General features: G+C 34.2%; 1 protein-coding gene across 1 annotated transcript; it reads left to right on the top strand.

The window, feature by feature from the left end:
* Positions 1 to 571: 571 nt before the first annotated feature.
* On the top strand, positions 572 to 7507 carry LOC114168892 (potassium channel KAT1-like). The gene is made up of 11 exons (XM_028053861.1): positions 572 to 922; positions 1267 to 1482; positions 1580 to 1735; positions 1831 to 1888; positions 2508 to 2825; positions 4792 to 5031; positions 5416 to 5514; positions 5614 to 5646; positions 5755 to 5940; positions 6259 to 6802; positions 7141 to 7507. Exons 1-11 carry the CDS (start codon positions 600 to 602, stop codon positions 7263 to 7265), a joined length of 2298 nt encoding a protein of 765 aa, XP_027909662.1. The 5' UTR covers positions 572 to 599; the 3' UTR covers positions 7266 to 7507.
* Positions 7508 to 14016: the final 6509 nt, after the last annotated feature.

Raw genomic sequence — 14016 nt, 5'->3', positions numbered from 1 at the left:
CTTCATGCTTTACCCATTTTACTATGGCTCCTTAGTTTATGCTTAGTTTATGATACAATCTTCACGCTTTACCAATTTTACTATACCTCTTTAGTTTATGAATGAATTTGAAATAAAATTATTGTGATATTCCTAATAACCCATATATATTTTTTAAGTATAATTTAAATACACTTAACGCAATACTATCTCAGTAGATTTGAAGTCACCAATCATTCCGTTTTCCGTTGTATTTAAAGGAAACAACCTTAGTTTATACATAACTATAGCATCACTTGAGTGGTAATTATTATTATTATTTGATGGGTAAAAAGTTTGGTGTAGACACAATTCACACACGGAATTATCTGCAACAATTCAGAAAGATATGTTTGGGTTCTTCTATTTTTGTCAAAAGTTTATTTGTCAACAGAAGATGGAACATTATTGATTTTACCCTCTCAGTTTTATCACAACTTTTGCTATCTTTTCCTCCAAACTTGGCCATAATCTTAACTTATTCCTTTAATCCATGTCACAGGCATCTCAACAGAAAGGTAGGGGAAAAGAGGTCCAAATTCTGAAACCAACGCGTTTGAGTCAAAGCAATCACACTATAAATGTGGTCACTCACTTACAGGGGCAATTCAATTCAACCCCCACAAGGGTTTGCACCAGCACCAATACCAAGACCAAGACCACCACCACCACCAACTTCTTCTGCTGTTTCTTCTTTTGCCTTGGAATTATTCAAACTCATCACCATGCCATTTTACACTGGCAAAAAGTTCTTCAAGAGATTCTGTGTTGACGAGTTTCAAATGGCAAGTCTTCCATATAGCAGCTTTCTGTCCAATGACCTCTTGCCATCCCTTGGAGCCAGAATCAACCAAGAAACAAGGCTTAGAAGATGCACAGTTTCCCCTTTCGATCCACGTTACAGGTGATGAATGATGAATGATGATGTTCTTTTACCGTCTTATTTGTCTTTATGTATCTGTCTTATAAATGGATTTTAAGTCTAATTCAACCCCACAAAATCATAAGTTGAGGATTGCACCTACTTATATATATATTGTAAATTGACCTTCGATGTGAGACTTCTAATAATCTGTCAAGAGAATGGATTTTAAGCCCAACTCAACCTTACAATATTGGTTTATAAGATAAAATTTATACACACTTATACATTATAAATTGGTCTTATTTTTAGTCGATGTATACTACAAGATTCAAAATGTAACTGTGGTGGTGTTTCTTTCTTCTTCTCACACGGTATTGTTGCAGGGCATGGGAGATGCTGCTGATTGTCCTTGTTGTTTACTCTGCATGGATTTGCCCATTTGAGTTTGCCTTTCTCCCTCAAAAGCAAGACACACTGTTCATCATAGACAACATCGTCAATGCCTTCTTTGCCATTGACATCGTTCTCACCTTCTTTGTTGCTTATCTCGATAACCATTCCTACCTTCTCGTTGATAATCCAAAGAAAATTGCATTAAGGTACAATACACCCTCTCTGCATTCTCTTCACTACTCTGAGGCTAATGAATTTCAAAAGCTTTTCTTACATCATGTAGTTCTTCTGCAACACATGTAGGTACATATCCACCTGGTTCATCTTCGATGTGTGTTCGACTGCACCATTTGAATCCATCAGCCTCCTATTCACTGATCACAAAAGTGAAATTGGGTTCAAAATTCTGAACATGCTTAGGTTGTGGCGCCTCAGACGTGTCAGTTCTCTGTTTGCAAGGTCCAACATTATGTTACGTATTCAACTTCATAGTTTTCAAACACTTAACAAACTGAAAAAACCTTATTTTTATTTTCTCCTCTTATTTCCTTCAGACTTGAGAAGGACATTCGCTTCAATTACTTCTGGACCAGGTGTTCCAAACTCATCGCTGTAAGCCTCTAAAACCTATGATATATTACGTACAAAAACCAAATCAAATTTGAATTTATATTCTCTGTTAAGTTTTTATGTTACTGTTTCTTTATTGTATTTTCTTAGTATATTTCAAAGGTACATAAAAGAAATATAATGTCATAAATTCAATAAAGAACCTGAACTCGTTTCCTGTGACCAAAACAAGATGCATTCATGACATTTATTGCTGTGGCACACAAAACAAACAGTTGGATGAGTAAATATGGTTCTCTATGCAGCTGTCTGTGTTATGCCACATTAATTAAAGTGAAGCTTGTTTCTCTCTCTTCCCAGTTTTTACCAATACAAGAATGTCAAAATTTGAAAGATAGTGACATTCAATACACAACCTACAGAAAAAAAACTGTGATTCTGACAGAAATTTTAACCTTAAATATTTATCCTTGCATGCGAAAACTTGACTCTGTAAATATATTTAGGTTAAATATATCTTTTTATCAGTGTACTTCTGAAAAGGTAAGATATATTATTTAATATATTTTTTAATTTTTAAACTTTAAAAATAAATCAAAACAGTTTGACTGTATTAATATTTATATTCTGATATTACTTTTTTTTTTTTATGAAACTTCAGGTGACATTGTTTGTGGCGCACTGTGCTGGGTGCTTCAACTATCTGATAGCAGATAGGTATCCTGATCCAAAATTAACATGGATTGGTTCTGTGTTCCCAAATTTCAAAGAAGAGAGTCTGTGGGACAGATACGTGACTTCCTTGTATTGGTCCATTGTCACACTTACAACCACTGGTTATGGAGATTTGCATGCTGCAAACCCAAGGGAGATGCTGTTTTTCATCTTCTACATTTTGTTGAACTTGGGATTAACTTCATACATCATCGGAAACATGACAAACTTAGTTGTCCATTGGACAAGCCGCACCAGAAACTTTGTAAGTTTTCTCAAACTTCTGCTACTTATATGAACGTTTATGAACAACAATATTTTAACAACTAAATTTATTTATGATTTGAGATGATATTTTTTAAATGATTTTAAAATATAAAAAAAGCGAAAAGTCACTTAAAAGGTCACTTCTAATTGTAAGAGAAATTTTGATGATATGAGAAAATTTTTAAAATTTAATTATTAATATTTTTTATATATATTACATGATTGGTGTGATATTTTTACTATCATTTTATCTTATTTACGAGAAAAACTATATTGACTTCTTTTTAGAATATCAGAATAAATCGAGAAGGTTTAAGATGTTTCAAAATGATATTAAAAAAAAGTATTAAACATTTTTAATACAAATTGTTTTTACCAGTAAAGTCCTTTTCATTTTCTTTTTTTCTTTTACTTTTCATTCTTATTCGTTAAATGATTATTCAATTACAAATACTTTGAATAATTTTTCAAATACTTATCTAATGCTCATAATTATTTTAGGTTGTCCTTCCTTTTAATCACATTGAATCTGTTCAAATAAAGTTGTTTATAAATACTAAAAGAAGAAAAATATATAAAAGAATAAATAGATTATTCCATAACTTAACCTTTTTTTTTTGTCTAACACTGAAACTTAAGTGTTACTTTAATTTGTAGAGCATGAATTAGAATAAATCCCAAGTCTTAATCATCATGCACTTAACTGGTACTTTAACAAAAGTCGAAAGGTTTTTGATTCTGACATCTAAATTTTGGAAAAATATTAACAAAGTGACCTCGAATACCCTTTAAAGAAACAGATAAAAAAAAATGTTGTAGAAGATAAGGAAAGGAATAGAATTATTTAATCTACAATTTTTTTAATAATTAATAAATATTCCTTAATAAGTGTTCAACACGAGTACTTTCAGCATCAAACCTTCGATGTTTATTCGCCCACCAATATCTTTTGATAGTGTGAGGGAAAAAAAGAGTTAAAAATAAATACCAAAACACAAAAATGATTAAAACATGTGATAAAAAATAATTTTGAAGGATTAGTTCAACATTAATTGTTTTCTTATAATTTCACACATGTGAATTAATTTAATGTTTGGTCTCTTTTATTCTGTAATCAAATCACAAACTATTATAAAATGATCAAACTTTATATTACATAATGATATATATAAATTTATTATATACTTCCATGCCATAGATTTTCTTAAATACTTTATTCAATGATGGGGAGTTACACAATTTCTTATATTTAAATTCCACATCATAATCTTTACCCAAAAATTCCACACAATCTTACCACAAATTCCACATAAAGTATCTTGTGGCTCTAATATCCCTCTAAAAGTATCTTATCACCAAACCATGCATTTAGATGCTGATCCTACAACAAGCTCTGCAGTATTTCAAAGATGCATGTGAAAACCTTCTCTGTAAGAATCTGTAAGAATATATATATATATATATATATATATATATATATATATATATATATATATATATATATATTGTCGTGTAGTGATTGCAGACATATTTAGAAAATGAGAAAAAATATTTGAGTAGAGACACGTGGCTCAACCACATACCTTACTCACATACATGTGTCTGCTGGTGCATATCTTCTTCACCTTTACAATTCTTTGTTGAAAAATAAAACATAGAAATTATGTTTATATAATTTTTTTTGCAGAAGTTTTGAAGAACAAAGATATATATATATATATATATATATATATATATATATATATATATATATATATATATATATATATATATATATATATATATATATATATATATATATGTCTGATATGATAGATATTCTGATGTAAAAACTGTTATATGAATAATAGAACTAACAAGTTTTGAAGAGTCTGTGAAAAAAACCTAGGAAATATGTGGAAGTGTGTTAATTTGGTGCTTCTAAGAAAGAGAATGATGATGTTTTTTTTTTTTTTTTGTTGCAGAGGGACACAGTGAGAGCAGCTTCTGAATTTGCATCAAGAAACCATCTGCCACATCACATACAGGAACAGATGTTGTCACACTTGTGTTTGAAGTTCAAAACAGAAGGAGTGAAGCAGCAAGAGACACTGAGTGGCATGCCAAAAGCAATCCGTGCAAGCATTGCACACCATCTCTTTTTCCCTGTTCTGCAGAGACTCTACCTCTTCCAAGGAGTATCACATGATTTTCTTTTCCAACTGGTAATTCTAATCTCCTTTTTATTGAACAGTCGAAAGTCTTACGTCGATCAGAGATAAAGTCAATTTAAAGTGTATAAATGGATGTGAAGTCGATTTTGTGAAGTTGACTTAAGTTATTTTTTAACATAAAAACAAATTTATAGTATATAAGTGTGTGTAAACTTCATCTTACAAGTCATGTTTTATAAGGTTGAATTAGATTAAAGTGTACTCTTAAAACGATAATCATCTAGAACTTATTTTAGTGAGATTTATATCGTGTCACCTGTTTCGACGTGAGAGATATACATTGATTAAAGATAAGATAGATTTGCTGTATATCTTATAATGCAAACTTTATCTTATAAGTCAATTTTGTATCTGATGGAAGTTTTGTTTGAATAGGTTACTGAGATGGAAGCTGTGTATTTCCCACCAAAGGAAGATGTGATACTCCAAAATGAGTCTCCCACAGACCTCTACATACTGGTTTCAGGGGCAGTGGTGAGTAAGCTAAACTATGAGTAATAAAATACTAAAATGAATCTCAAAGAATGCTCCATAACTGACAAAATTTGCTTCCAATTTGACTATTTGTTGCAGGATATCATTCGCTATGTTGATGGCAATGAGGAAGTATGTGATAAGTAACATTCAAGCATTCAATTTTTTCTTCTTTTCTTTATGCTTTTAATGCACCGTGAAACTACTGAACCTAATAGATGATATGTTATTCAATTTCAGGTTCTGAATAAGGCTATTGCAGAGGACATATTTGGAGAGATTGGAGTGTTGTACTGTAGACCACAGCCTTTCACTGTTCGGACCACTGAACTTTCTCAGATTCTAAGACTCAGCAGAAGTTCCTTAATGAACTCCTTACAGGCATACCCAGATGCTGCACAAATCATAATGAAAAATCTCTTCATGGTAATAACAACATCACAAAATTTCATTTTCATTCATCACACAACCAGTGACGAACCTAGTCAGTCGCATACATATGGTTTTGTTAAAATTATTACTAAGTATCCGAAAAAAAAAAATATTTTATTTTCCTAATCTTATATATTTGAACCTGTTAGACTCTGTTCTATGATAGACATGTGTATAGTTGAGAGTATACAATTACATCACTTAACTTGTTTTCACTAACTTAAGATCGTAGATCTGTCACTGCACACGATCACCCTAACCAGTTTACTACTATCACGATGCTAACAAGATTTTTGGTGTTGATTTTGGCAGAGGCTAAAGGGGCATGAAGGTTTGGATTTTGAATATTCACAAAGGGAACCCCAAATGCATGATATGGATAACACAGAAGCAAGTGTTCCTGATTCATCTGCAAGTAATTCCCATGGTGAAACCAGATTGCATATTCCTGAGGATGGAAAGAGAGATTTTGATGCTACTTTTCATAAAGATCATGATGAAATGGATGAAAATGAGAAGAGCCAAGGCCCTATAAGATGGAAACAGAAGTCTGTTGTAGATCAGAAACAAAACAAGAGCCTTTGTGAGCTTGCAGTGAACCATGAAAATAGGAAGATATTAGATGAACATATTATAGACTTTTTGCAGCCAGAAATCCCTTTAAACTACCCTTTAGGAAAAAGATACTCAAACTCTTGTTCAAGTGCTTCTAACAACAGAACTGAGAGAGAAACAGATAGATTCTTCAAAAAGAGAGTTGTCATCCACTTTCTAAGCAAACACAGAACCAGCTTACAGGAACATGGCAAGTTGATAATGCTACCAGATTCATTACAAGAGCTGTTTCACATTGCAGGTAAAACAGGTGTCAAATACTGTTGGAAGTCTCTCGACTAGAGATAAAACTAATTCACAATATATAAGTGAGGTGCAAACTTCACCTTATAAACTGATTTTATGAGGCTGAGTTAGACTTAAAGCTTACTTTCTAACATAGTATCAGAGTCAGATTATGGCCCTGGGACTTGTGTGGGGTTAAGTTAGACTTAAAACCCACTTCTAACATATACCTTAATCTCTTATGTCTATCTGACTAAAACAATTTCAAGACAAATACCATAGTTGTCAACATAATAGTATATGTTTTTCTGTTATTTTTGTGATTGTGATGACTTTGAACTTGTGAAATTGCAGGAGAAAAATTTGGAGTCTCGAAGCTTACGAAAGTAATTACCATAGAGAATGCAGAGATAGATGATATTAGTGTCATTCGAGATGGTGATCATCTCTTTTTTGTTAGCAGTGACACTGAAAATTGAAGTGCATGATGTTATCAAAAGCCAGATATGAAGCTAGCTTGTAACCTTCACAAAGATTAGTACTAATACACAAAAGCACGAAGAGATTACATAAAATGCCAAATGTCAATTTCAAGTTACAACAATTCACACTCAAATTTCTTCTTCTATTTTTTTCATCATACAATTTTTTTTTTTTTTACAGAAATACTGTTTTATTCGTGTACAACAACTCACACTAAAATGACAAATCTCAATTGAAAAGTGATATTTGTTTTTATTTGTATCACACTAATTTTCTTTTTTTATACAAAATTTTGAGTTGATTATTTTATGGAATTGAATAAAGCTTGAAACCTTTTGGTTTAAATTGCTTATTTTTGTTTTGGTTCTCTTAACTTTTTGTTGTAATTTTTTTCAATCTACGTTAGTCCCTCCTTTAAATTTAGCGATCAAATCAATCGGAAGAGATTCCCGTTGTCATTTATATATATATATATATATATATATATATATATATATATATATATATATATATATCACTAGTGCAAAAATGGGATATTAGATCGGTTCTGGAACGTGTATTACATCGGTTTTGAAACCGATCTAATATAGGCCGATGTAATATGTTTGTTAGTTATTAGATCAGTTGAAAAAAACCGATCTAATGTATCAATATTAGATAGGTTCCCTTAATCCGATCTTACATTATTCATTACGAAATGCATCAAGATGAAGTGCTTTAGATCGATTGTGGTATAATCCGATCTAATATGTTGAGCACTTTTTAAATAGATCGGTTAAGACCATAACCGATCTAATGCTTGCTGGCTTTTTTTTAAAAAGTACATTTTGTAATTACAACTAACCAAAACCTGTTGCATTAAAAACCAAATAAATACAGACAGTGCAATTCCAGTAGTTTATAGAGTACATATTTAAATAACAATTCAAATCCAACAATGGATTTGACCAAAATATTTCCCAAGTGAAAGAAAACTAATGCAACAAAGGAAAAGTTTTACATATAAACATTTTTAAGCTGCAAGAAGTATTTGGCCCATTCAGTCCTTACTTCATCAATATTCTCAGATCCTAATGGTTCAACATTTTTAAAAACCTATAGTTCAAAGCAATGAATGCATATTAGTTAAGTATTTCATAAAAACATGTTTCAAATAGGAATCTTTTGATTCCTTACCTCATCCGAAGAATCTTTCAGAGCAACACGAGCTATGGTCCACATCCAGTACATGACATAGTATCCACACTCAAAACTTCCTTTTTGGATATTACACTAAGAAGATCAAATTTATAATTAATATATGAAAAAAAGTACAAATCATACAATATAAAAGATGGAAACTTATACCTTTGGAGAAATCACTTTGAAATTTTGTGAAGATGAAGTTGATTTACCACCCAACACATTGTACACATTCAAAGCACTAAAAAGTTAAGTCACTAGTCAATTACAACATATTTCATGAAATAAATAACACATTATAAAGGGACTACAACATACCTCGGTAGTATATTTCTCATGGCTGAGGGAATGGGTTTGTGCAATGAGCATAACCAAACTACAGTATTCTCCATTGGACAAATAATCCCCAATTGTCAATGAGGCCTAAAAAAGAAATATAATTAGTGATTTGAATTAGTTAATTAATAGCTCAAGTGACTAAGATGAACTTACGCATGAATATATGGTGCCATGTAAATTCTTTTCTTTGATTTCCCCATCCAATTTTGAATGTACGTTTGACATTCCATATGTTTATTTCCAGACTTTTGTATATGCTGAGGCTCAAGGAAACCATAGACATCAGCATTCCCTGTTTTGGAAACATATTCGTTTAAATACACGCATTCAAACCATTAAGCCATTAAGTTTAGAGACAATTATTGATTTCACAATATAACATAAAATGTACTAATAGTATCCATAGTTGAGTAACTGTAATGTTCAGCATTTGATGCCCTTGGATGATTTCGTACACATCGTTCATATGGACATATAGTGGTATATCACTATTGTCAACACCGAAGACTTTTTATACCAAGGAATGGCAAGTGATTTTTGAAAAAGAGCTCCAACTAAAATTTTGCTTAGGTTAGGGCTGGGAATGGGCCTCAGGGCTAAAAGCACATGCAATTGGGGACTTTTGTCTGCTATGAACCTACAAAATATAATAACAAAGTTAAATACGAAGTTGGTGTTAAATTATGAAGTATATCATTGTAAAGAAGAAAAATATACCTGTTTCTTTTTTGAAATAACCTTAACTAATTGTTTAGGCCATGAGATGAATGTTCCTAGTGCCTCTCCAACTATTTTGACCTCCTCTGTGGGCACTGGAACTGGATTTGTTGCATCTCTAACATCTTCAACTACCACTCTAGCCAAATCATCTGATATTTGCACAATATGCATGGTTGATCCCCTTGGATATAATCTCCCAATGGCAACTAAACGAGGAGGGACCTCTCCAACATACAACTTACACCTATTTGAGATATTCATCTCTGTGACCTCCTATTCATCGTCTTCTTGTACCACATTATGTTGCTGCGACATGGACTCCCATCGTTGATCAAATTCATGCCTTAATTCTTTAGCAACTTGTGCCTTTATCGTCTGAGTCAAGTGCTCAATCATCGAAAGTGTGATAGGCCCTGTCTGTGTGGTGTTTTGGCGTTGATAACTTCCAAAGTATTGTCTCACACCCACACCATAGCCAACAGTACGTACACGACCAGGGTGCTCTTTAGTACCTAGAGTAGTGGTCAATATGTCTTGATGACCCTGAGGAACAAAACTGCCTTGTGTACTTTGCTCTACAAGAGAATCCTGTAAAAACAATTTGTTACTCATAGCACAAAACATAATAAATTGTTAAGGCATCAAATTTTACTAACTTACAATTCTTTCAGCAATAATTTTTTATTTCTCATATGTCATTTGCCCTCCTGGTTTAGTACGAGCCAACTTCCATTTCTCATGTCAACTGGGAGGGGATGGAGGATTGAGCGGTCCTTCATTCGAACCTGTTGAGTCCATTTGTTGTTTTAGCTTTTCTTCCATTATTCTTTATTCCAGCAAAAGATATTCTCCACGAGAAAGCCTGTGTGGTGTTTCATTTTTGCTTTGTATAGCTTATGGTTTCTTTCTCTTTTCCTGTTGAAGCATTAATGTATATAAATGGTTAATTTCATTACATATATTTAATATTTGAAGTGTGAATAAAGAAATATACCTCCCAAGAGGGATCCAGTCGACTTTGAACAAATGATTCCCATGTTTGCTCGTCTATGCCATACATCTCACAAGGAGACTTTTTTTTGTATTTCCCAAATACATATAAGCTTGACAACATCGTCTTGAATGCTCTCCATTTTTTTTCCTATTGACGATATTATCCTCCTCCGTATGAAATCAGAACTATCCAAGTCATAGTTTTCCTACACAATAATATAGGATATTATTAATTAACATACATTAGAAATAAGTAGTAAATATTCATAAGTTCACAGGTTATCTTACATAAATATCCTGCCAAATCATATTTTTATCTACTTCTGACACATGATCCCAATCAGGTTCCAAAATAGACATATTTGTTCAAGCCAACACCCCTAGATAAGTAACAAAATTCTGACGGTTAGGCCCTATAAGCATGCCTGTCTGAGGGTCTATGTCCACATGTGTTTTAGCATTACTCAATCGCTTCAGAGCTTGCTTTTGTATACGAGTAGCTGTTCTAGTCTTTTTCTTGGATGACTCTTCCATGTTACCTGTACAAAATAACACCTGTTAGATAATTATTGATTTAAAGCAAAATGAACAATATATAAAAATAAGAACATGAAAAAGGCACCTATCATGGAAGTGTTAGAATGTTCTCCCATATTCCTTCATTATGATCATTACGTGTAACATGTACTTCATCATTATATTCGCCTTAAGATTGAAGGACTATCTATAAGATTAAGACTTGAGTGATCATGAGTATCTGATGGCATCCTTCCTTTAAGAACCTTTGACCACCTCTCATTTTAAGGATCTTTCACATAAAACACTTGTCTTGCTTGGTATGCCATGATAAAAAGGTCTTCCTTATAAGCCACCTTATTAAGATCAACCAAAGTAAATCCTAACTCATCAACATGCACTCCTGTATTGTTATCGATCCATTTGCACTTAAATACAGGGACTCTAAACTTGACATAATCAACCTCCCATATCTCTTCAATGATCCCAAAGTAACTTATAGAAGCCATAACAAGATTATTATCTTTTGCACTAGCAAAGTGCATGGATTCTGCTTCAAGGGTGACACTGCTATTTTGTATAGTACTCTTATCATCTTCCTCCTTTGAATAAAAAGAGGACATGTTAATGTCATATGTTGTCCATGTTATAACATCAAAGTTAGGTCCTCGTGCTAACCATTTTAATTCCTCAACATCACAATCTAATTAAGCAATTTTTTCTCTAAACCACTTCAGAAATGTCTTATTATGCTCAATCAACAACCATTTTTCATTTGCCCGAGGATTCATAGATTTTATCAATTTTTTGTGTGCCTCTATGTAAGGAGTAACAACATCAGTGTTATTCAATACCACCAGTGTAGTAAGGGCTTTTTGCCCCGGTTATTTTCCTCATTTTGCCTCGGGTCTGGAACCGAGGCATATTGGGGTGAGGCCAAAAGGTACCCCTTTTGGCCTCGGTTGTTACCTGAAGCCATAGAGTCCCTTTTATGCCTCAGTTCTACATGAATCGGAGCCATAGGGTTCCTTTTCTGCCTCGGGTCCACGAGAACCGAAGCCATATAATAAAAAAAAAATTAATTAAATTTTTTGCGGCACAGCACGCTCCTCTGTTGCCTGCTTCCTCGCGCACCACTCATGGCAGCAGCAACACCATGCTCGAGCAAGCCGCCACCATCACGAAGCAACATGCACGCGGACCAAACTCTCGGCCACCACAGATTCGCGCAGCCACCATGCTTGCAACTCGCCTAAACCAGCGCATCCACTACGACGAACAACGAGAATGATCTGGATCCGCGATTGGGGCTCGCGATTTGGGTCCCCAGGTTCGATCAGGTCCGGTGACGGTGCAGTCGCACGACCTCTGTTGCGATGACGGTGGCTTTCTGCAGCGACGAAGATCTCGACGGTGGTTCCTCTAGTGGAGCGCGATGGCGATCTCGCGAAAGGTGCTGCCATGGTGGATCGTGTCGCCGCGTTGCAGATCTGGTGCCCTATTTTCGCGTCGTAGTGGTGGCCAGTGTTGTTGCTGGGGTTCATCACCGGTCAGAATGGGTGCGGCATAGATGGGTGGTGATGTTTGCTTTGTTCATGCGTGAGGTGAAAGGGAGAGGGGATCCAGGAGACTAGCGAGACGCAAAGAGAGATGGAGAAGATGCAGCGGCGCGCGAGGAAGAAGTAGAGGGGTTCGCGTTTTTGTGCCCTAATTAAACTATATGGCCTCGGTTCAATTAATAACCGAGGCATATAGCCCTATTTGGCCCCGGTTCAATTAATAACCAAGGCATATAGCCCTATTTGGCCCCGGTTCAGTGCCACCCGAGGCCAAAGACATAATGGCTAGTGACATTTTTGAAATTTCTAGCCATGTTTTTGGCTTCAGGTCTGTTCAACCGAAGCATATAAGCACCTTTTGGCACCAATTTTTTTTGAACCAAAGCCTATAACCCCCTTTTGCTTCGGGTTTTTCTTTAACCGAGGCATAAAAGTTGCCTAGAATTGCAAAAATGCCACCGCGCCGTTATATGCTTCGGTTCTTTACCAACCGAGGCCTATAAGGCGAGGTAAAAATGCAATTCTGCACTAGTGTTGGAGAACTTCACGTTGATCTTTTCGAACCACCCTTACACCACGTGTGCCTTTACCTTCATTCCTTCCATCATGTCTAGATGATGGAATGCCAATAGCCTCAATTTCAGACATATACTCTGTACAAAACTCAATTGCTTCTTCAACTATATACCTCTCAATAATTGATACTTTTGGACGATATGGATTTTTCACATACCCCTTCAATATTTTCATGTATCTCTCAACTGGGTATTATAACATCCCGGTAGGATATTACTTAAAATAAAATAAAAATAAAATAAAATAAACAGGCAGAAATAAATACATAATTTATTAAATAAAGCATTTCCCAAAAAACACGGGAAAATTCAAATCCTTTAAATTTAATTTCCAACATAAATAAATAAAGTATTAATAATATACTCAAATCCTCCAATTACAAATTTATTGTTCAAAACCATAATGAAATTACAAAAAGTTGTTTACAAAAACTTTATAAACAATCCCAAGATCTTTGTTCCCACTCTCCGCTTCTATGCAGCTCCTGGCTCACCTGAAACATCATCTGCTCCCGGATAATAAATTACCCGATCATCGCCACACACACACACAAATAGGATGAGCTATGCACAGATAGACATATAAACATAAAATAAATATGCCCTCCATCCCAATGAAAATAACACCATTAAAATATTTCATTATTTTCAAATTACCCATCCCTGATCTCAAAGTCCTTCGTGAGTCATATGCATGAACTAGGTCTTGGGACTTCACTGTGCTCCCACGAAACTAACCCATTCGTGGTCCAACCCTATGAGCTTATCCTGTTCATAGTCCTGCCCTACAGACTCCTCATCTGTAGTAAAACATCCAAGCCTCCCTCGCTCGGACCCTGGCACGCACGCAATCACCATACTAT

This window comes from Vigna unguiculata, chromosome 11 (genome assembly GCF_004118075.2).
Source record: "Vigna unguiculata cultivar IT97K-499-35 chromosome 11, ASM411807v1, whole genome shotgun sequence".
In the NCBI taxonomy this organism is placed as follows: Eukaryota; Viridiplantae; Streptophyta; class Magnoliopsida; order Fabales; family Fabaceae; genus Vigna; species Vigna unguiculata.
The sequence above is the reverse complement of the archived record's forward strand: the minus strand, read 5'-3'. Positions and strand labels throughout refer to the sequence as shown.

Excerpts from the sequence above, each read along its gene's own strand:
- LOC114168892 (XM_028053861.1), top strand. The coding sequence starts at position 600 with ATGTGGTCACTCACTTACAGGGGCAATTCAATTCAACCCCCACAAGGG. Across the intron at positions 5,647-5,754 it reads ATGTTGATGGCAATGAGGAA|GTTCTGAATAAGGCTATTGC; the intron begins GTATGTGATAAG and ends ATTCAATTTCAG. Across the intron at positions 5,941-6,258 it reads TAATGAAAAATCTCTTCATG|AGGCTAAAGGGGCATGAAGG; the intron begins GTAATAACAACA and ends TGATTTTGGCAG.